The sequence below is a fragment of the Hemicordylus capensis genome, chromosome 1 (assembly GCF_027244095.1).
Source record: "Hemicordylus capensis ecotype Gifberg chromosome 1, rHemCap1.1.pri, whole genome shotgun sequence".
NCBI classification, from domain to species: Eukaryota; Metazoa; Chordata; class Lepidosauria; order Squamata; family Cordylidae; genus Hemicordylus; species Hemicordylus capensis.
This window is the reverse complement of record NC_069657.1, coordinates 196,393,033-196,417,133: the sequence shown is the minus strand read 5'-3', so window position 1 is coordinate 196,417,133 and position 24,101 is coordinate 196,393,033. Positions and strand designations below refer to the sequence as shown.

The window sequence follows — 24,101 nt, the reverse complement described above, 5'->3', positions numbered from 1 at the left end:
TCCACAGTTCTGACCTAAGGTGATGACAGAATTTCATATTAATGTAGATATAGTACTGCCTACCTTTTTTCAACATCCAGAAACTCAGCTGGAAAGATCCATGCATTCATTGGATGTTCAGAGAACACTTTTATACTACTTAGCAGTGACAAAATGCATATGTACCACAAAGTAGCTGTTCGTATTATATAAAGGAAAGTCTAAAGGCTGTCCTGTTTCCAGACAAAGACTGTGTCCCAGTGGATAGTTCAGACAATAAAACTGGCTTATACTGAACAGCGGGAAACACCGCTGGTGCCCATTACAGCACATGCCACTAGGACATATGCATCTTGGGCAGCAAACCTGGCAGGAATTTCGATGGCAGAAACCTGTAGGATGGCAACTTGGTCTTCGGACCAGCCATTTATACGACATTATGCAATAGATCTGAGACAAAGGAAGGAGAATTTGGGCGGGGAGTCTTAAAGCATGTCCTGCCTTGAATGAGCTCGGTGGCATTATGAATGCAACGGATCACAATCCAGATAAACAGGTTGCATACCTGTAACAGATGATCTGGAGGTGATCCGTTGTATTCATAAAACCCACTCGAACCTCCGCACAATATCTGAGGCAGGATGAGAACTCAATGAGAACTTATGGACTCTCAAGGGATCGCCTAAACTAACAGCGGTCCACAAGAAACTGAATAAAACACGCCCCAACTGCTTGGGATTACGGAAGCACGGTCACGTGCGCGGCAGTTGAGGGCAGAACGAGGAGCTAGCTAATCGGTGCTTGAGGTCCCTGCGCAGCTGCAGAACCCCCAATACTTATGAATACAATGGATCACCTCCAGATCATCTGTTACAGGTATGCAACCTGTTTTTTTGGTCAAAGACCATAAATAAAATTTGAAATTGATATGGAAACCAGGTCTCTAGGACCCCACCACGGTTGCTGGAACCACAGATAATGAGGGGAACCTGTACCTTTTAATATAATACATTTTGTGTCTCAGGTGGTATTTAACTTTCTGTGCCCTGTATTAATAAATACAGTGATATATATCTCAAAATAAAGGGTAGCAATGATAAATCTGTATACTTGTTTGAAAAATGTTTTGAAGCATTGACTTTCCCCCATCAAAATCTATTGTTACTATCTTCATCCAATGGGTCTTACAGGCTTTTGATCTCTATGAACAAAGATATGCTGCTGTGAAGATACACCAGCTCAACAAAAGCTGGAGAGATGAGAAGAAAGAAAACTACCATAAGTAAGTTGGGTGTTTTTGTTTTTTGTTTTTGTTTTTTCCTTTTTTAAAACATCCTTGTTCCTAGTGGAAAGTCAATGCAGTATTATGGTGTTCATGATTACTTACTTTCTTCTTTAGGCATGCCTGCAGAGAGTATAGAATACACAAAGAGCTGGATCATCCCAGGATAGTAAAGCTCTATGACTACTTCTCCCTGGATACAGATACGTAAGTGTGTGTGTGTTTGTGTGCATGTATGCACAAAGCATTAAGAGACATTCAGCAGCAGCAGCAGCTTGGTGCGCAGACAGCCAAACACGGGCTAGAAGCCATTTTCGGGACTACTCTGTGGTTGTGGGGGTGGCGAAGAAATCCCTCCCCCCGTCTCCATTGCATCTGCTCAGTATAGGCCAGCAGAACTTTTTTGTGTAGCAAAGTTATTGCTTCACATATCCCCCTGTGTAATAGGGGAGGAATCATCTATAGCCCGCTGTGACTAGTTTGCATGCCACTTTGCAGATAAAGTCGTTCACATCCGTGCTGATTTGGATGCCGGGATTTTGGGAGTTCTGGCAGGTGTGCCTTGGGTACCGTCTGGTCCTATTGTGTTGGATTCTTTTCAGTTGGTGCAAGCTGAGGATGTGGACAAGATCCTGGGCAATGTGTGGACAACATCATGCGCTCTAGGCCATTACCCATCATCATGGGTAATACAGTCTTCCAGGGAGGGTATGGGCAGGTGGTTGGAGGCTATTATCAATGCTTCATTAAGGGAGGGCAAGATGCCATCGTGCCTCAAGGAGGCAGTGATGAGACTACTATTTTTTAAAAGTCCTCCCTTGATCCCTCCAACCTGAACAATTACAGACCTGTTTCTATCCTTCCCTTGTTGGGCAAGGTGATAGATCGTGTGGTGTCAGCTGCTGAGGGTCTTGGATGATACAGATTATCTAAATCCCTTTCAGTCTGCCTTCCATCCTGGGAAGGGACTGAAACTGCCTTGGTCACCCTAGTAGGTGACCTATGCTGGGAGCTTCACAGGGGGAGTGCATCTGTGTTGGTTCTGCTGGACACCATTGACTATGATATCCTTCTGGATCGCCTCTTGAGTATGAGGATTGGAAGCTCTGCTCTGGAGTGGCTTCAGTCATTTCTTGGGGGAAGGGTCCAGAAGGTGATGCTGGGAGACTACTGCTCGGCTCCTTGGCCATTGGCTTGTAGGGTCCCGCAGGGTTCAGTTTTGTCCCCCATGCTGTTCAACATCTACGTGAAGCTACTGGGAGAGGTCATCCAGGGACTTGGACTGAGTTGTCAGCAGTATGTAGATGACACTCAGTTCTATTTCTCCTTATCTGACCCTAGGGAGGCAGTGGATGACCTGTATTGGAGGCTGGAGGCAGTGATGGGTTGGATGTAGGCTAGTAAACTGAGACTGAATCCTAGCAAAATAGAGGTGCTGTTGGTCAGTAGGAGGGCCAATGAAGGGATTTGACCGGTTCCCCTTGAAAGAGCAAGTGTCCAGCTTGGGAGTACTGCTGGACCTGGCTCTGCTCTTTGGATGCTGAGGTGGATGCGATGGCCAGAGGTGCTTTTGTACAGCTTCAGCTAGTGTGCCAGCTGCGTCTTTCTCCAGAAGGCAGGTCTGGCCACAGTTACCCACACCCTAGTCACGTCACGGCTGGATTATTGTACTGCGCTCTACATGGGTCTGCCCTTGAAGAATATTTGGAAATTGCAGCTAGTGCAAAATGCAGCAGCTAGGATTTTATCCGGAGCTGCCTGCTGGGATCATATTAGACCCATTTTGAAAGAGCTGCACTAGCTACCCCATTTGTTTCCAGGTCCAATTCAAGATGCTGGTTTTGATCTTTAAAGCCCTTCATGCTTTGGGCCCTGGATAGCTGAAGGACCCCCTTCTCCCATGGGTTTCTGGCCACTTCACAAAATCATCGGGGGGGCGGGGCTTGGCTCCACACGCCGACAGTGAAGGCATGGCTGTGAAGCTTTCAAATACTGTTTTGTCCCCATTTTTGTTTCAGTGAAACCTATAATGCAATGAAATATTGTATCAAATTAATGCTTATATTTTTCTTGTATATTAGATGGTCTTTGTTTTTCTAATCTAACTTTCCCTTAATTTTCTTTCTTTTCTAGGTTTTGTACAGTATTAGAATATTGTGAAGGCAATGACTTGGATTTTTATCTCAAGCAACATAAATTAATGACAGAGAAAGAAGCTAGATCAATTGTAATGCAAATAGTAAATGCACTGCGATATCTCAATGAGATTAAGCCACCTATAATACACTATGATCTTAAACCAGGTAAGTTGGAACTGTAGAAAAACATTGACACATCAGCCATGCTATGTCATCTCTCAGCAGGGGTGAGGCTTCAGGCTTGCAGAATCCAGAGATCCGACAACCCAAACCATGTGCAGAACAGTGTCTTGGGAGGAAGACATAGACTTAAGGAATGGGATACCTCTGAACACATATTCAGTGCTGGACTCCCCGCCCCGTGTCGGTGCTAGAACTCTCATACTGTTCATATAAAAATTATCCTCTGATTCCACACGCACCCCCTTCCCCCAATCTTCCTCAGGCTTCATTTGCCACTTAGGCCCATTGCTCATTATATACTTTGTTTCAGCTCTGTGAGTGGAGTCTTATTGTTGATGCTATTGTTAAGCAACTGGGAGTTAGGGGTGTGCACGAAACTGTTCTGGGTGGTTTGGTTTGAATTCAAACTGAATTTGAACCAAACCACCGGTCCGCGAACTGGTTCATTAGAACCGGTTGGCGGTTCGTTTCATGTAGTCAAACCGATTCAGCCCAGTTCGGGTGGCTATTCTTGTAAAGGGGACTCCAGTAAGGATTCACCTTTACAAGCAAAGGGGATCCCTAACTCTAAAGGGGTTGAAAGGGCAGGCGGCGGGGGGAGGGCACCTTCCTGTCACTGTGCTTATGTTCTCCTTACATGTGCGGAGGCCAGAACTGGGCCCCTGCCGGCCTGCACTGCTGTGGGGACGGAGCGCCGGGGAGGGTCCTGAGGGAGCTGCTGGTAAGGTGTCCTCTCACCTGGCCCCCGCCCTGCCTTTTCAACCCCTGTAGAGTTAGGGAGCCTCTTTGCTTGTAAAAATCAATCCTTATTGGATTTCCCTTTACAAGCATAGTCTCCTGAACCGATTCAATTGGAACCTGGACCGGTTTGGTTCGAGCTCTGACTGGCTCCCTTTTGGGGAGGCCGGTCCGATTTCAATTTGAACTGGTTGAACCCGGCCAGTTTGAATCGACACCACTAGTGGGAGAAAATCCTGTTGCATGTTTCTTTCATCCACTTTTTGAGGTGCTTGTTACTTGGATGTTTCTTAACATTTTAATTTAGTCCAATGAAAGGTCTACTAAAACTGCTTCAGAAACTGGAGTTTAGCTTAGGTAATGAAATAGCATTGCTACAATACCAAAAGCAGCAGTATTAAAAAAAATCCATGATAACTGAAGCATCTATGCAGTAAACAAGATGATGTTTGGGAAGGGTTAATGGTGGACATTTTTGCCCGGAGATAACTGCGACACAGCTGTCTCCTCTTGCAGGATGATTTTTGAAGTGATCCCCATATATGTCTGTACAAAAGAAAGTTTCACAAGTAAACCATTCATACGTGAATTCCTATTTCTGCTTAGGGTATTTCTGTTTTATATCAATTCTGTAAAACTGCTTCTGTCCTCTTCTGAGATGCTATGATTGTGCATTATTGTGGAGCTCAGTTTATTTGTTTAATGAGCTGTGTCCCTTTTGGTAGGAAACATCCTTCTGGTGGATGGAACAGCATGCGGAGAAATAAAAATCACAGACTTTGGCCTGTCCAAGATAATGGATGATGATAGCTATGGTGTGGATGGAATGGATCTAACTTCACAAGGGGCTGGGACTTACTGGTAATCTTATTTCCTCCCATTTGACAAATTCATATGAAACATATGTATATACCTGACAGCAGGTGTGCAGTGGTCCCTCTAATTTTTTTCATCTCTGTGCGGAATGAGTTTTGTTCTGGGCGGCAGTATCAAGGCAGTGTTTGTGCACCTGCATTCAGAATGGAGCCTTCTTGATTCAACCTGAGCAGGATCTAAAATGAACTAAGCAGACATCCAAAAACTTGTGAGCGCGTGCATGTGCACATGCCTTAGAGGGAACAGTGTAGCTGTGGTAGATGGAAAGAATTTGTTGTCCTTTGGTAAATTTAGTATAGACTAGAAAAACAGTTTGCAAGCATATTAACGTCTTGTGTTGCTATGACTTTAGTCTTTTCCTAGCTTTATGAGGTCTTATGATCCATACTATCCAATGGGAGAGTATTCTTGCATTTTCTGGGGCATTAATGCATTTTTCTGGAGTTGGGGACTTTTTTGGTGGTTTGGAAAAGGTCTGGAACCTACCTGTGCAAATGGTATGTTTCTGTCTTTTGTGGTTTGATTTGGGAGTTGTGGGTGGGTCACAGTCTGTCTGTCCCAAGCAGCTGTGTATTACAGATGCTAATACAGGCTTCCTCTTCTAACTTAGATTAGTAAAAACTGAATATAAGTAAGAGCTGTGGAAATGTTCGTTCAAAGTTACTCTGGGGTTCTGTTGTCTAGTTTCTAGTTGAGCAGTCATCACCTTCAATTCATACAAAGCTCATTGTGGTTTTTTTAAACATGAAGCATTGTTTCTTTTGAAAAAGGGAATAGTGGGCAAGATGTAGCTTTTTAATCCAGTATGGCAGCCTGTGCCTCTATTGTGTTTGTGGAAATTGTTGTGTTCTTCACTGTTAAATGATCAAACATAGCATTCCCCTGATATAACGATTTGAATAAAATATATTGAATGCGTAACTTGATTTTTAGTGAATAATATATGCTTGCTTACATACATAGATGTGGTTACAATTTTCTAATCTGCATTTTCTGTGCATTCAAGTCTGAATTCTACTCCATGATTTGATTGTGGAGTCTGAACCTTAGACTCACAAACTCGGGCTCCCTCTCAGACTTGCTGGTTGGGCAAAGCCAGTTTTTTGCCATTGCACTCCAGTCAGCAAGCTGTGGGTTTTGCTTGCATAATCGAAATTTGCTTGCATAATCGAAATTTGCTTGCATAATAGTTTGCTTACATAATCGAAATACAACAAATGTAAAATCAAAATTCTGCTTATCCTCCAAAAAAGAATTGGAAAAGTGGGTTTCCAATTCTTTTTTGGAGGATAAGCAGAATGGATAAAACTCAGCATCAAAATATTGAACCCTTTGGGTTTTGAAGATTGAATAATGGTTTCCGTATGCTTTTACCAATGATAGCAGATGTGCGTTGGGAAAGCATGTTACAGGTTTTTCATGAGGTTTCCCTGTAGTTATCTGCACTCAGCAATCTTTTAACTGAGTTTATCTATGTAATATGCACCAGTGGAAATGATGTTAAGTGTGTCAATTGCAGTGACTGGCTTTCTTTTTCTTGTAGGTATTTACCTCCAGAATGCTTCGTTGTGGGCAAAGAGCCACCAAAGATTTCTAACAAGGTGGATGTGTGGTCAGTTGGAGTAATCTTTTTCCAGTGTCTGTATGGTCGAAAGGTAAAAACTAACACATAAATGAGTTAATAAATGCAGAGTTTTCCAGTGTATGCTTAGTGTTTGTCTAAAAGGTCTCCAATCTGATCTTTTGAAAAGATTTATTTCTGTAAGTAGGTATTGCAGTTTAGCTTATGTCCACTTATATTTCTCAGCATTCTGAAAGCTACTTTTAAATAGCATGACATTAAGTGACATTGCTGACATTAAATTTCTGGGATGTTTTACATCATGAAGTCTGAATTTCTTTTCCTCCAGCCATTTGGTCATAACCAGTCCCAACAAGATATACTTCAAGAAAATACAATATTAAAAGCCACTGAAGTACAGTTCCCAGTGAAGCCTGTAGTAAGCAATGAAGCCAAGGTAATGTTCATGGACGTAAGCTGTACATTCTAATGAAATATAATGTGAACTATCTCAAGACTGAATTATGTTCAGTATAACACAAAGGGGTGATATTTAGAAGCAATCTGCAATACAATGTGAATAGGTTAGTGCAGCTAGAAAGTAATTGACAGAAATGTATCAAAATATAAAGTAAACATTTTTATTGCATCTTCTTTCTCATGCACATACATTATTCTGTGTGTATGTGTAGTATATGTTTTCTTCCACTTGTATTATGAAACAATTATCTGCTAGTAAGCTAAATTATTTATGAAAAATAGACAAATATTCCAGTTTGCAGTATCTCATTTAGCAAATTGTTTGAACATTTATATTGGTTTTTGATATTCCAATAGGATTAAACAGAGGAGTCCATTATTTCATCCTGTAGCCTTTATTAGTGGTTTTCTTTCCAGAGTATCCCATAGTGCTTTAGATCAATTTCTCGCTTACTGTTTTGCTATCATTACCACTGCCTATTTTATTTATTTATATGTATATACTACCTGATATATGTATTTCTATGCAGTGTACATAATCGAAATACAACAAATGTAAAACAGAATAAATACCATTAATTAAACAATTTAAAACTAAATTTTAATTAAAAGCCTGAAAGAACTTGAGGTGTGTCTTTAGGGTCTTTTTAAAAGCAATCAGAGATGGAGAAGCCCTTATTTTGACAATGTATCACTGTTCTAAGGTAATTTTTGATGATGTTTCTGGTTTTTTGGTTCTGATGTTGGTCCTGCCAGCGATTCTTTCAATGCCCTGGTGGGAACCTGGAATAGGGAACTCACCAGGGCAGTAGACACGATCGTTCCTAAGCATCCATTCCAATCTGCTTTAGAAGTGGCCCCTTGGTATACAGAAGAGTTATGGGGTATGAAGCAGCAAGGTAGGCACCTGGAGCGCAAGTGGAGGAGAACTCGGCTTGAATGTGACAGAACACAACATAGAGCCCATTTGAAGGTTTATGCAGAGGCGGTGCGTGCTGGACAGTTATAGGCCGGTCTCCAATCTCCCATGGTTGGGCAGGGTGACTGAGAGAGTGGTGGCTAACCAGCTCCAGGTGGTTTTGGAGGAAACTGATTATCTAGACCCATTTCAAACTGGCTTTAGAGCGGGATATGGGGTTGAGTCTGCCTTGGTTGGCCTGATGGATGACCTTTACCGGGGAATCGACAGAGGGAGTGTAACTCGGTTGGTTCTTTTGGATCTCTTGGTGGTGTTTGATACCATTGACCATGGTATCCTTCTAGATTGGCTAGGGGAATTGGGGATAGGAGGCAGTGCTTTGCAGTGGTTCTGCTCCTATCTCTCAGGCAGATTCCAGATGGTGGAGCTTGGTGACAGTTCCTCTTTAAATCAGGAGCTATTATATGGAGTCCCTCAGAGCTCCATTCTGTCACCAATGCTTTTTAATATTTACATGAAACCACTGAGTGAGGTCATCAGGAGATTTGGTGCAGGGTGTTATCAGTATGCTGATGACACCGAAATCTATTTCTCCTTATCATCATCATCATCATCAGGAAATGGCATTCACTCCCTAAATGCCTGCCTATAAGCAGTAATGGGCTGGATGAGGGATAACAAATTGAAGCTGAATCCAAGCAAGATGGAGGTGCTCATTGTGGGGGATCAGAATATAAGGGATGAGTTAGATCTTCCTGTGCTGGATGGGGTTACACTCCCCCAGAAGGAACAGGTACGCACCTTGGGAGTGCTCTTGGATCCAAGTCTCACCATGGTATCTCAGGTGGAGGCTATGGCTGGGAGTGCTTTCTATCAGCTTCGGCTGATTCGACAGCTGCATCTATTTCTTGAAGAGAACGATCTCAAAACAGTGGTGCATCAGCTGGTAACCTCCAGGCTCGACTACTGCAATGCGCTCTGTGTGGGGCTGCCTTTGTACGTAGTTCGGAAACTTCAGTTAGTTCAAAATGCGGCAGCCAGATTGGTCTCTGAGGTAACCCGGAGAGACCATATTATGACTGTCTTAAAACAGCTGCACTGGCTGCTGATATGTTTCTGGGCAAAATACAAAGTGCTGGTTATTACCTTTTAAAGCTCTGAACGGCTTGGGTCCAGATTACCTTAGAGAGCACCTTCTTCGGTATGATACCCATCGCTCATTGAGGTCATCTGGAGAGGTCTGTCTCCAGTTACCACCGGTATGTCTGGTGGCAACTCGGAACCGGGCCTTTTCTGTAGCTGCTCCTGGTCAATGGAATGCACTCCCAGCAGATATCCACAGTTTAGGCTCGCTGTCGGCCTTTAAGAGAGCCCTAAAAACCTATTTGTTTGGCCTGGCCTTCCAAGGGTTGTAAAGTGTTTTTTTAATAAAAAGTATTTTACCCCTGCTAACTGGGCAAAGAGGCACCTTTTACCGTGGTGATTCTCTTTATTTAGCAGGGGGAGAGTAACTGGCCCTATCCTCCCCCAGCACAGTACTTCCAGTGACTGTTGCTGGTGTGTGTCTTATGTTTCTTTTTAGAATGTGAGCCCTTTGGGGACAGGGAGCCATCTTATTTGTTATTTCTCTTTGTAAACCGCCCTGAGCCATTTTTGGAAGGGCGGTATAGAAATCGAATTATTATTATTATTTTTAAATGGTTTTAATTGTTTCTGAATTTAGCATTGTGTTTGAATTGTGGGTTTTATGTCTCTTTAAAAAGTTGTTGTACAACGCCCAGAGCCTCTGGATGGGGCAGTTTATAAATAAAATAAAATAAAATAAATACATTTACCTCCAGAAATGGGGGTAGCTGATGTATCGGCCAAAGCTGATTAAAAATGCTCTTGGCCACTGCTTCAACCTAAGTTTTGGATCTAGGAGCACTCCCAAGCTACATACCTGATCTTTCAGGGGGAGTTTAACCCCATCCAGAACAGGCAGATCTAAACCATCTCTTGGGTCTTGACCCCTGTGTGGGGTCAGTATCTCCGTTTTATTTGTATTCAACTTCAGTTTGTTATCCCTCATCCAGCTCATCACTGCCTCCAGTCATGCATTTAGGGAAGTTAAATGAATCAGAAAAGTTATTTCCTGATGAAGTTGATAGGGATTTGGGTGTCATCAGCATATTGATAACACCCTGAACTAAATCTCCTGATGATTTCTCCAAGTGGTTTCATGTAGATGTTAAAGAGCATTGGAGACAGTATGGAGCCTTGTGGAACTCCATACAGTAACTCTCACTTTGCAGAGCAACAGTCTCCAAATGACACAATTTGGAATCTGCCAGAAAGGTAGGAACAAAACCCTATCCCACCCAATACCATCTCCCTCAGGTGACCCAGAAGGATACCATGGTTGATGGTATCAAAAGCTGCCAAGGGATCTAAAAGGATTAGCAGAATCACACTCCCTCTGCCAATACCTAATTGGAGATTATCCATCAGGCCAACCAAGGCAGTCTTAACCCCATAGCCTGCCTTTTGAAATGGGTCAAGATAATGTTTCCTCCCAGACTGTCTGGAGCTGAGAAGCCACCACCCTCTCATTCACCTTGCCCAACCATGGGAGTTTAGAGAGTGGCCTATAGTTGCCTGAGGGGTCCAATGTAGGGTTTTTCTAGTATGGTTGAATGATAGCCTCCTTAAGACAAGGAGGCATCCTACCCTCCCTCAGAGAAGCATTTGTGATGTTTACCAGACTCTCTCTAATAATCTGATTGTTAGTTAAAATAAGCCAAGTTGAGCAAGGGTCAAGAGAACAGGTGGCAGGACGTGCAGTCCGAAGCAACTTGTCCACATCCTAAGGAATCACAAGCTGAACGTGATCCAGTCTGATCCTATAAGAGGAGTTGCTGGATACCTCCATAATGGACTCTGCTCTAATTGTGGAATCCAGTTCGGCCCAAATATGAGAGATTTTGTCTGTGAAAAAATCATTAAAAGTGTCACATCAGGTGACTGATGGTTCCAAATCTGGATTCAAGGGGGATTGGGCTCATACTAACTCTCTCACAACCCTAGACAACTCTGCTGGACGTGAACTTGCAGAAGCAATGAGGGCAGAAAAGAATGGCTTCTTAGCTGCACATATTGCCAGAGCATAGATCTTCACATGCGCAGTATGTTGTAACTCTTCGGATTTGAGTTGAGTCTTTCTCCATTTGCTCTCTCATTGTCTACCTTACCGCTTCAGCTTATTCTTCTAAATACCACAGGGTTAATTTTGAAGCAGGTTAAAGAGTACACTGAGAGTACGCTTAGAAGCGATTGTGTCTACTGCTTTGGTGAGTTCATTATTCCAAGTTTGCACCAGAGCATCAACAATAGCTGGCAGAGCCAACTTGAAACCTTAGGCATATTTAATGCATATATACACAAGGCATATTTAATGCATATATGCCTTGTGAACCAGTACAGACATAACCAAGAGGCTAGTTTTTAACCACATGTTTCTAGTCTGGAGGATGGTGGTACAAGAAAGATCCTGAGATGGCGTATCATTTCTATAGGTCAAAGGTTAGAGAGAGCCCTACCCTTACTTTTGATATAAGAGGAGAGAAGTTACAAAATCTGGAAGTGATCCGTTGTCATCATGAGAAATGGGTTACTGCGCATGCGCAGGGACCTCACGGATGGATTAACTAGCTCCTCTCGGGCGCCCCTTCCTGACATGCACATGCTCCATGCCTTGGTTTTCTTGGCAGCCATGCACCATTTTGTTTCAGTTTCTTTTCGACCACTGATGTGTTGAGACCTCTGGTTCATTGCTCCTCAGTTTTAGAAAAGAGAGTGTTACTTCAGACAAATTTTCTAGTGGTAACTCGGACTGTGACCTCGACTATTCTTTGTCTTTCCCTTGGACTTCGTTCTCAGATATTTGAACTTTCGGTACTTTGACTTTGGATTGTAAGTTGACTGTTCTTGAGACTTTGATTCGGACTTGACAACTCCCTTCCACAGCTTTGCTGTCAGAAAAGTCATGGCTGAGAGAAAGAAAACGGCGTTTAAACATTGCTCTCAGTGTCGTGCGAAACTTCCCTCAACTGATGAACATGAACTCTGTTTACTCTGTTTGGGTGAGCAACATGTCCCCGCTTCTTGTAGGATTTGAAGGTCCTTTTTGAAGCAAACACTGAAGAATCGCTCTTTGTGCCTCAGAGCTGCTCTCTACGGAAACGTGCTACGTCTGTTGAGGCCAGAATTGACATCGATGTCGACAGGCCCTCTTTCAGTGTCTGCCCAAGGGTCTGTGCGCACACAGTCTCATACCCTGTGGGATAATCTCAAGGAGATTGTCTTCAAGAAGCCCAAGTCTTCTGACCACGGGCATAAGAAGCGCAAACAGCATCGTGTGGCCTCCGATGGCAACTCACCACCTCCAAAAAAGCATAAGTCAAAGTCAGCTCATTCTCCAGGGTCAAGGACCCCCTTGCCATCGACAGTCCAGTATCGACCACCGGTGCCGTCGTCAAGCCTGTCGAAGCCACCTTCTGCTGATTCGGGCTGGTCTTTTTGTGCCTCTTTCGACTCTGTCGTGTTCAGTGCTTCCAACCATCCCGTTGATCTCAACAACAACTGCCATCTCAGCATCGATGTCGACACCGGTTTCCCCAATTCTGACTACTTCAGTCTTCCCTTCAACTTCCTCGATGTCAAAGGTCGATACCAACGCCGGCATCTCGCAACATGCTAATCCATCTTCGACGAATGTTATTGTTCCACAAAAGCATAAACTGCTCTGTCTCTCACCTGCGAGGACACCCTTGAAATCGCCTCTTATGCTCTTCGATACCGCAGACGGTGCCTTGTTAGATGAGGGTACTGCCAAGTCCCTGTTGAGTGCTTTGGACTCCACCACGACTACCCCTTCGGGTTCTACATTCCAGGGATTCCTCACTCCTGGTTTGGAGTGAGCTCAATGTCATCAGCGATGTACCCATTCCAAAGATGTCTTCAAAGTCTCCTCTTTGGATTGGAGCCAGATCTTCCACCTATATGGTGCCAACAATCATTCCACCTGCCACTGCTTTGCCCTTGAAACCAACGCCTTCCTTTGTGCCACCTCCTTTGGTACCTCCAAAGGAACCCATTCATGCCTGTGGGTTTAGGCACAATATTTCTCCATCCGCACAGTTGGATTGGGCAGAGTTCCAATTATGAAAAACTCAGCGGATTCTGCAAGGCATGTTGTCTTGTCAACCTGTGCTTCCTGCACCACAACTTGTGCCACCTGTCCAGCCTCTTGCAACGCTGCCCCCTAAACCCCCTGTACCACCTGTGCTCATGAGCCAGTGTTCAGATGACACCAATGCCACTTGCCACCCCCGCGTTACTGACAGAGCCACCTCAGCTGCCGGTTGCTCCTGTTGGGCCGGTTCCGGACCTGCCCGTCCGCAGGCTCCACCTGCCCCAGTTGAGCCCTTGGAGTCTTATGAGGAAGATTCCTATGATTCCTCTGGATCCTCTGACATGGACACTGACTGTGACAGTGACACACCAAAACATCCTTCTGATCCGCCTTCAGATGTGCCTCCAAGGCCTTCCATGTCTCCCAGCGAAGAACTGAAATCATACACTAAGATGATTCAACAAATGGTGGAGATGCTTGAACTTGAGATCAAATGTCCTGCTTCTGACCTACAGGACCCTGTCTATAAAATATTGGCAACCCTGCAATCCACACAGCCAATTGTGTTGCCTATGTTGTCTGTTATAACCAAGGTGGCTAAAATTTCCAGGGATGTCTTGCAAACATCGACCCATTTAGAGACACTTTATAATGTGCAAGAAGAAGACAACCTCTACTTACTTAAACACCCCATTCCCAATTCCTTAGTAATGGACTGTGCCTCTTCTAAACCTGGCCACCGCCACACTACCCCCTTTAACAAAGAGGGTAGGAAAATCCAATGTTTGGGGGCCGCATATTTACTCTACTATGAGTCTCTCCATTCACATAGCGAACTACGCAGCCTGCATGGCCCGCTATAATTACGTTCTTTGGGACTCGTTCTGTAATGAACTTCTACTATGGAAGACCTCATCAAAAAGTCTGATGACATGCTTACAAAGTGCGCTCATCTCACTTGTCAGCAGTTAAGCACATGTAAGCACTTGGCTGAAACTGAGTCCAGGACTATGACGACTGCGGTTTCTCTTTGACGTCACTCTTGGCTAAGATGCACTACTCTTACCCTGGAAATGAAGGACCGTATTGAACACCTTCCATTCGATGGAAGGAGTCTTTTCAGCGAGTCTACTGACTCAACTATGGAGACGCTTTAAAAATCCAAATTTACAGCTAGAAGCTTCTTGGCTGCAACCACGTCTTCACGGGGCTCTTCCCGCTACAGATCATATAACCACCAATGCGTTTCTAAATACCAGGACCGAAAGGACTATCGAAAGCCCTTTAAACCGTACCATAATAAAAGTTATGGTCAAAGTACCAAGAATCAAGGTCCTTGTACCACCAAGGACACCTCCAAGCAGTCACTTTGATCTGGGAGACTGTCCACTGCTTGCACCATCACTGCCAGCCGACACCTTGAACACCACTCCACTGGCCACTTGTGGCATGGCACCAAATAACATTGGACCAGTGGGTCCTTTTGAATAATCAATTCTGGCTACGCAATCGAATTCATAACTTTGCCAAGTTTCGAGGGCATCAAGTCCACCTCTCCAACTCCAGCTCTGTGGCAAGAAGTACATGCCTTGTTGGAGAAGGGTGCAGTAGTCCTGGTGTGGCTGACAGATCGCCTGCGGGGATTTTATTCCTGTTACTTCCTCATCCCCAAGAAGGATGGGGGAATCGGAGCCATTATGGATCTCCGCAACCTGAACCAATATGTGGATATGTGAAAATTCCATATGACAACGTTGCAGGGAATTCTTCCGCTCCTGGACAATGAGGAGTGGCTTGCCACATTAGATCTCATGGACGCGTATTTTCATATCGAGAACCAGAGCAATCATTGCAAATTCCTCAGGTTTGCTATAGAAGGTTTAGTATTCCAATACAGGGTGCTAGCCTTCATGTTATCCACAGCACCAAGAGTTTTTACAAAATATACGTCTGTGATTGTTGCCACTTGAGGACTCCAGGAATCACTGTCTTCCCGCACCTCAACAGTTTTCTCTTAGTGCACAGAGACAAATGCAAATTGGAATCCCTTATCCAGTTCATGCTTTGTCTCCTGCACAACTTGGGGATCCAAATCAACTGGGCCAAGTCCAGACTTCAGCCAGTTCAGACTATAGACTTCATAGGTGCCCAGTTGGATACTCAAACGAAATGGGCCTACCTCCTTCTGGACAGGTTTTGACAGATTTCCACACTCATCAGTCACTTCGAACATGACCCTTGCCAACATGCTGATCAGATCCAGAGATTACTGGGCCTCATGCAAATCCACATTTCTCTACACCCACTTATGGATGCAACCCCTTCAACTGTGGTACCTTCAGGTCTTCCGGCTGAATGTTGACGGCCAGGGGATGCTCCTTGACATTCCTCCGTGGATATTGAAATCCCTAACTTGGTGGAAGAACGAACCTTCTGAGCGGCGTTCCCTTTGTCACTCCAGCTTTGTCACTCTGTGTCACCTCCGATGCGTCCCTCGTCGGTTGGGGAGCCCATTGCAGCAATCACCACGTACAAGGTCTTTGAATGGTACACCAACGCTGCATGCACATCAACTTTTTGGAGTTGATGGCTGCTTACTTGGCTCTCAAGTCTTTTGCCCCCATGTTTCAAAATGTGATTGTGCAGTTACTGATGGACAATTCTATGGTGATAGCCTATGTGAACCGTCAAGGGGGCACAGTGTCCCAATCTCTCTGAGCCCTAAGTTCCCAGCTATGGACTTGGTGCATCTCCAGAAACATCTTCGTTACGGCTCTTCACATCAAGGGGCTGCAAAACATCTTGGCCAATGATCTCAGCAGAACCTTCGACAGCCAGCAACAACATGAATGGGAATTGGAACAATCCTGTCTGGACCGTCTTATACAGAAGTGGGGTCTTCCGTCTTTGCTTCAGCAACGAACAAGAAATTTCTGCGATACTGTTCCAGAGTGGGCATTGGACATGCCTCCCTAGGGGACTTTTCAACATCACCGAGCGGGGAACCTACTTTACCTGTTTCCCTCTCTACCCTTGCTCAACAGGGTAGTTGGCAAGCTGATACGCAACAACGCACAAGCCATCTTAATAGCACCTTGGTGGCCACGCCAAACTTGGTTTGTGTCGCTACTCAGAGTGACAAATGGCAACTTTTCTCACCTACGTCTGGAACCGGACTTGCTGTCGAGAGACGTGGGGAAAATCTTGCACCCGTCACTACGAACCTTGTGGCTCTCTAGGTGGCCAGATTTGGCTTTTAAAAAGCCAAATTCTGGCTTACGGCCCATTTGACCCACGAGTATACCCCTTAGGTTCTGGCAATGCCACCTTGCGGCCTGGAAGGTCAGCTATTGAAGAATATTCTTCTCAACTCTAGAGCTTCCACTCAAAAGAGTTACACGAGTAAGTGGAAGCGTTTCACAGTGTACGCAAAGGATCATGGCTTGCGCCCACTGAAAGCTGCTCCTACTCAGGTCCTCCTGTATCTCACTAGCTTGAAGGATGCTGGCTCAGCTAATGTATCCCTTCGGGTCCACCTTGCCACTATTTCTTCTAAGCATGCCGGCTGGCAACGCCACTCCATGTTCTTGCACCCAATGTGCAAGAAGTTTTTGAGGGGTGTTAATAATCCCTCCTCCCCAGCGTCCGTGCTCCTATGGAACAATGGAGTCTTTCCTGGTTCTAGCCTCCATAATGGAAGCTCCCTTTGAGCCTCTTCATGAAGCCAGTCTACATTACCTAATGCTTAAAACTGCCTTTTTGATAGCAATTACTACCGCCAGACGCGTGAGCAAATTGACTGCCTTGCACGCAGATGCACCATATACACAATTCTATCCTAACAAGGTCATGATACGTACCGACCCTGCTTTCCTGCCTAAAGTGTTCACGGACTTCCACTTGAATCAGAATATCGTTCTCCCCTCCTGCTTTCAAAATCCTGAGTCTTGCTTGGAAAAGGCCTTACATTACCTCGATGTACAACGTTGTCTGCTCTACTGCCTGAAACGTATGGTGAATATTAGGTGGATGAAGATGTTCTTTGTCTTGTTTAAAGGCAAGAGTAGAGATCTTTCCATCTCCAGACAGAGGCTTTCCCACTGGCTGGTGGAGCTCATTTTCCTAATGTACAAGTTATAGAATCAACAACCTCCCAGACTAATCAAAGCACACTCCACGAGAGCGTATGCTGCTTCCACTGCACATTTATCTGGCCTCCGCTTTAAAGACATCTGTGATGCGACTACCTGGTCGTCGCACCTGCCTTTTATCAAACATTATGCTGTCAACTTATGTTTGGCTGTGGAAGCCAACTTTGGAAGAGAAGTACTGAAATGGGTTCTCCAATAGTGGGCGAAATAGCTGCACCCTCCACCAGTGGGGAAAGCTAGCTATTCAGCCATTTCTCATAACGGATCACTTCCAGATAGTTAGACAGGTTGCTTACCTGTAACTTATGATCTGATCTGTTGTCAGTCATGAGACCCACCCGTACCTCCCTGCTACAGCATTTTCAACACAAGACTGACTTACCACCTCAATCAATGAATCCCACGCTGTGTGGGTAAACTATCATCAGACTGGTGTCCAAGAAACTGAGACAAAATGGTGCCCGGCTGACGAGAAAAGCAAGGCATGGAGCACGTGCACGGTAGGGAGGGGTGCCAGAGAGGAGCTAGTTAATCCATCCGTAAGGTCCTTGCGCAGGCACAGTAACCAATTTCTCATGACTGGCAACAGATCACCTCCAGATCATAAGCTACAGGTAACTAACCTGTCTTACCTTTTAATTTTACTCCGCATAGAAGCACTTGTTCATAAAATGCAGCCTGTTAATGCTCATAGTGCGCTAGTTTATTTGGAAGCAGTAGCTGAGATTTTTCTGTTCAAGCCCCACCCAAGATAAACAAGTTCTGTGAGCATTGCAAGACTGGGCTTGCAGTGCACATCTGGGCTTCTTGGTTAAATACTTTTTTGCTCTCTACTGCTGCTTCTCTCATGGTTTCTAGTCCCTGTCTCTTTGCTTACTGGCCACCCTGGTTCATACCTCCATTCTTGACACAATATTTCAAATGTTGAAGCTAGCCCTTAAAATTGAATAATATGTTCACATAATTTATTCTGAATACAAAATTTGGGGGTGTTTTTAGTACAAAATACGATGTTTTAAGGGCAGAGGAAGCTGATTCCTCTGCTAAGCAGCATAAGGGGAAAAAAATCTGCAATGGAGAATATGCCCATAAGTCTCTCCTTCTGAACCTTATTCTACAGATGACAGAGACCAGGGTCTAGAAAGGACCTGCTTCATAGCAACCTCTGAGGTTCTGTAATAGTCTGAAGTTCATGGTGCTCAGGGCACACCCAGAACAGCCTCTGCTCAGCTAGCAGATATTTATGTGCAAATCATTGTGGGGCTAATCTTTGGATATTCCTCATTTAACTGCTAGACACCTGTGGAACTACCTGCACGTGTGTCTTTTGATTTTGTGGGTCCCAAGATTATATATGGTACAGATTTTACAAGAGAAGCCATATCAGACAAGCACTAGTGTAGCTCTTCAGGTTGGAAAAGTGCAAATTCCACACAATGAAGATTCAGTTAAAAGTTTTTATTCAGAATAAAACTCTGTAGTCCAAGAAAATATGTGAAATTCTGTTTTCTGCGTATATCTGGCGTTTGTATGTTCTGGGCTTGCTTTTTTAATTACAGGTGGACCTCGATATTCATAGGGGTTCCATTCCGCAGCTGTGCCACAGATATGGAAACTACGAATATAGAAGCATTGATCCCTATGGGATCACAAGGGTTAAGTTTCCATTTGGCCATTTTCAGCTGGTAATAGGCTGATTTTTGCAAAGGGAACTCCTTAGCAGTCTTTGCCATTCCCCCCAAGTTGCACTGTGGCCGAAAATCGGCTGAAAATTGCCCAATTTTCACCGGGGGGGGGCTTCTTACCTTGCTCGGCTGCTCCCCTTGAGTCATGGTGTGCACCAAAACGGCCAAAAATCATGGGGTTTGGGCCTTTCTTGACAGGAGCCATTTTGTGGCTCCAATTCCTAAAATGGCAGCCGGAAATTATCTCTGCAGTCATTTCCGGCCACCCCGACCCACAGATAAGCGAGGTCGATGTGGGTCTCCCCACTCCCCTCGTCTGCTGAGGTCGGGTGTCATTTTCTTGACTGCAGATACCAAAATTGCTGATAATGAGGTCCACCTGTATTTATTGAATTGGAATATTTCAAAGGGTTTTTTGTGGATTTTTTTTGGAATTGGAATATTCCAAAGGGTTTTTTGTGGATCGCTTTTTTGGAGAAAAGGTCAAACTAAGAGCTCAGGATATGTATGGGGTAATGATGGATGCTGGGCAGGTATGGTTAGGAGAGGCTAAAATACATGATAGACCATTTAGTCATGTGAGGCACACACTCGGTTGCTTGTTAATTGAGTCTTCTGTAAGAGATTGCCATATTCTTTCACACATCTGCAATCACAAAGACCATAAATTTGCTTGAATCCGGTTCTGAAATTCTTGGGAATTCAGGGCTGGTTGTGAAAATAATGCCAAATTCCATACATAAGACAAAATAGCAGCCCTACTCCAAAAGACTTGTGTAGCATTTTGAAAGGGGTGGTGGTGAGGTTTCTCTCTTTCTCTCTCATTGACTTTTCATGAAAAATTGCTTCTGCTTTGTTTGGCATTGCATGTCCTTGAAGTACTGTTTTCCAGTAATATGCGGTCATATTAGTACAACAGATGAACAGCGTTTGGCAAAAAGATGGGAGTAAAGTGCTATTTACATTGCAAATCTAAATAAATTGCAAACACTCGGTAACTTTCAGACAAGTTGATCACAACTAAGTACCATTTAGTCATGACGAACTTCGGTTCCATTAATTTCAATGAGACTTATCCTGGATGTTATGCACTGTCAACAATGGATGACTGAGCTTTTCAGCCTTTACTTGAAGTCAGTATTTTAAATCTCCATCTATGTAAAGTTCTAGCTTTCTTTAGTAGCATTCTCAGTTTAGTTCTGTCTCCTGCCTTGTGTCTGTTTTTAAATATCTGGTCCTGGAAAATGTCTGTAGCCATTTTGTGCATCATTGGGTAGTGCATGTGTGGTCTTGCAGATACTTGCTGTGAGGGGAAATTCAGTGTCCAAAGCACTTCAGGTGTCTTAGATTAAGCAATATTTTTTTGTGTAGCACAGGGTGTGGTGAAGATTCGGTAGCAGGGAGTGGATTGTCCTTTTCTGTCTAAAATTCAGTTCAATGCTGAGCTGAAATTTGAATCAGGGACTTAAAGCTCATGCTTCTATTCATTACACTGCACCATCCCATGATGTAAGAAGCTTCCTGCCACTGTCCCTCCATGTTTTTTTTATTTATTTTATTGTTAAATTTATATACTGCCTTTCATTAAAAACAATCCCAAGGCGGTTTACAAAAGTTAGGAACATACAATAAAAATGACAGTTAAAAGTATTAAACTAAAAATGTTGGGTCAATATCCTAGTGAACCACTTAAAATCTTTCTTTTTAGAATCTTAGTGCAGAGGTCTTCCACCAGAAGAGGTGGTTCATAAGCAGAACTCATTCATTCCCCAAAGATTATAGTGTTTTTCTTTCCCCCTCCAGGCCTTTATCAGGCGTTGTTTGGCATACCGCAAGGAGGACCGGTTTGATGTCCACCAGTTGGCTAATGATGCTTACCTTCTCCCACACATGAGAAGATCAAATTCTTCAGGAAACTTGCATATGACTGGACTGGCAGCCTCTCCCACAGCACCTATATCAAGCATTATTCCCTACTGAAACTGCTTCCCATGCAAGACTGGCATGCTATCTTCTTGAAGTTTACCAAGTTGACTTTCATTTGAAAGCACTCAGTTCATGTTTTGACACAACAAGACAAGCTTAACAATGGTTTTCTGAGACTTCGACCCTTCTCCAAATGTCATTTCTACGATGGGACTGGATCATGGTCTGTGAAAGAAATATACCCTTCTGATTTTCACCCTGGAAACATTGAAGGACAACATTGCCTGTTGCCTCAAAGCAGATGTACTGTGTTTTAAGACTGAAGAAAAGGTGTGTGTTGGGCTTGCGGGGAGGGGAACACTGTAAATAATCTTTTTAATACTTTTGGTTGATACAGGAGAGTTCTAATGAGGAGGGTAGTCTTTTCATTATTTGAATAAAGAAGCAAAGAAGGGTGCACAGAAGAACACAGTGCCTGGACAAAGAAAGCTAAACAAAAGAATTTTTCTTCCCAATAAGTCAATATTTCAAAAACCAAAGTCAAGATGCGTGACACAGCTGTATGTGTTAGTTTCTTTGGATAGAAGTGATTTAGTATTTTGATTCATTTGTTTGGGGAGAAATTAAAAACTGTTGGTTGGTTAAATGACTTTATTTCCAAAGGAGATTTTAAAAAAAAAATAGCTGTTTCAGTGAGGTAGCAAAAACTAGATTGGAAACTAGTTCAATTATTTAAATAGCATTGTGATACTTAGCGGTGTTGACAGCTGATAACCGCTACCCAGGCTTTTGAGGAGGGATATACAAAGGCCATGTATGTAACCAAAAGCAAACCAGTCATGTTCAATGTTTCTATGCAGGATAATGACAAATTCCCTTCTAACTCTATTGTAAATTGTTGTACAGATGTCATATTTTCAGTTCAAAAATTTCAGCAACTTATTCCTGTACAAATGTTTAAAGTATGGCTTTTTCTAATTGGATATTGTATTTTTTTTAAGTCTCATTGAAGGCGCTTTTAATTGCTGCTAAATGATGTTGCTTTTGCTCTTGCAAAATAAATCGAATGACCTCCTTAAGGTGCAAGTCAACTGTACGTCCTAGAGAGACTGAAAGTAGATAATTCATTAACAATCAAGGCATGTAAAACCGATCTGTGTTGGAACTATACAGTACAATTGAAGTCAGTTTCCTGAGCTGGAGCACGTTGATACTAGATGTAGAAGTTGTTTATGGTTATTCTCAGTTTCTGGAAGTTCTGTCTACAAGGTGGGAAGATGTTCCTCTAAAGAGATGTTTCTTGTGGCTTGTACAGATATTTTAAAATGTGAAACATTTTCTAACTGCCTTGTATGGTAGAATCCTTTTTCAGAATGCAGTAGCTCTCTCCCATACAAGATTCCTTTTACTGTCACATTCATAATGCTGAATACTTGTATGTAACTTTGTCCATGTTGCAGAAAGGGAGGCTGTATTACCACAGGTTTTTCATTTAATATTGTACAGTTAAACTGTGGCTCTTGTTTCTGATGTTGCAAGCCATTTTGTTTTCATTGTACATAAGGATACATTAACTGTCTCTTCAAGATGCTGCTGAAATTGTAGAGAATGTAGCCAAAACAGTAATAAAATAATGACAGTTGGAATTTCAAGTTATTTTCAAATTATTACTCCATACTATGAAGGGCCATGTTCCTTTCTCGCACTGCAAGGACAGATCCCAATCAAAAGGCACTTGTTTTCGACCTAACTGCCTAGATGATTGATCTTGAAGCCAGCTGTTGCCTTGTGTGCTGCAGTGTAAAGCAGGCCTTGTGTATTTTCCTGCAGCAAGATCTGTAAGCTTCAGAAGCTGCCTTGAGCCTCCTTCCTGAAGATGAAATGCACAAATCCCACTTTGTCCCATTCTGCAGTAACGTGCAGTCAGGAAGCACAAGTCACTCATGCAATTTTGTCCTCTTGTAAGTAATTGTTGAACCAATACTTACAAGTGTGTTTGACGTCATTTCTCTGTGTGCCTCTTACAAATCCAGGAACTATAGTCTGCTCCCTCAGCACTTCATTAGTGCCTTGATTGGTGTGCTTGTTTACGATATTTTTTGCACTAATAAAAAATAATAATAATAAACTTGATTTGTTAGCCGCCCCATAACACATTGTTCTCACTAGTGAATGTTATGTCCCAATTTTTCTCTCTTTTTCTCAGAAATGAACCTCAACAAGAGTGGAGTGCTTGTTAACTGTAGAGCTGAGTTGGGGAGGAGAAGTATCAGGGAATGTATTGGGGACAGATAAGTAGGAGATGCTGCTTGGCTTCTTCTATTTTTTACAATGCTGTATCAAATACAATCTTTTTGTTACTTTAAAAAAAAAAGCTGTTACCTCTTTGGGAAAGGGGATTTGAGGTGTCTGTGAGTGTGAGAGAAAGAGAGATTGTGTGTAAAACGACCTTTTCCTGACATGGTGGAATATTAATGATCATGCATTTTTGTCGTCGTCCTTGAGGATTTCCTACAAAATTTGTTTAAAGACATTTTCATTGCATTAGCAAACTAACTTTGCATCTCTTGATTGCCTTGATTTAAGTGCAAGCAGTTACTTCCCAGATGTCTGGCATACAGGATTCAATTTAGATGACCAAGGGAGCCAAAGCAAACCAGTTAGCACCCCTTGTCTAACTTCACTGCTGTCCCATTTCTTGGCACTTACTTGCAAGTGGGGGGCCACCTTTGATTTAACAAGGTGATGGAGTAAACAAGTTGAGTCTTGGAGTGGAATCATGCTTAATTTTTGGCATTCACATTAATGTGCAATATAGCATGCAGTGTATCATACACTGGAGACTGATCCTAGTCCTCTTTACTCAGAAGCTCCATCGACTTCAGTATAATGTCCAAATATGCATGTTTAGGACGATAATCCAAGTGGCTTTATTAATCCTAGAGAACAAGTGAACCAGTAGCTGATTGAGATCACATTTCAGAGTCTTCGGGTCTTCAGGCACAGTATT

At 43.3% G+C, this 24,101-nt stretch overlaps 1 protein-coding gene across 3 annotated transcripts in view; it reads left to right on the top strand.

Moving 5' to 3' along the window:
- TLK1 (tousled like kinase 1) overlaps positions 1-22,743 on the top strand; it is a 132,881-nt gene extending 110,138 nt beyond the window's left edge. For all 3 annotated transcript variants that reach the window (XM_053269560.1, XM_053269550.1, XM_053269569.1), the window contains 7 exons: positions 1,170-1,261; positions 1,379-1,468; positions 3,395-3,564; positions 5,046-5,181; positions 6,740-6,851; positions 7,107-7,214; positions 20,969-22,743. In XM_053269560.1, coding sequence (XP_053125535.1) covers positions 1,170-1,261; positions 1,379-1,468; positions 3,395-3,564; positions 5,046-5,181; positions 6,740-6,851; positions 7,107-7,214; positions 20,969-21,145 — 885 coding nt within the window. In that variant the 3' untranslated portion in view covers positions 21,146-22,743. The remainder of the gene's footprint in view (positions 1-1,169; positions 1,262-1,378; positions 1,469-3,394; positions 3,565-5,045; positions 5,182-6,739; positions 6,852-7,106; positions 7,215-20,968) is intronic.
- The last annotated feature ends 1,358 nt before the right edge of the window (positions 22,744-24,101 follow it).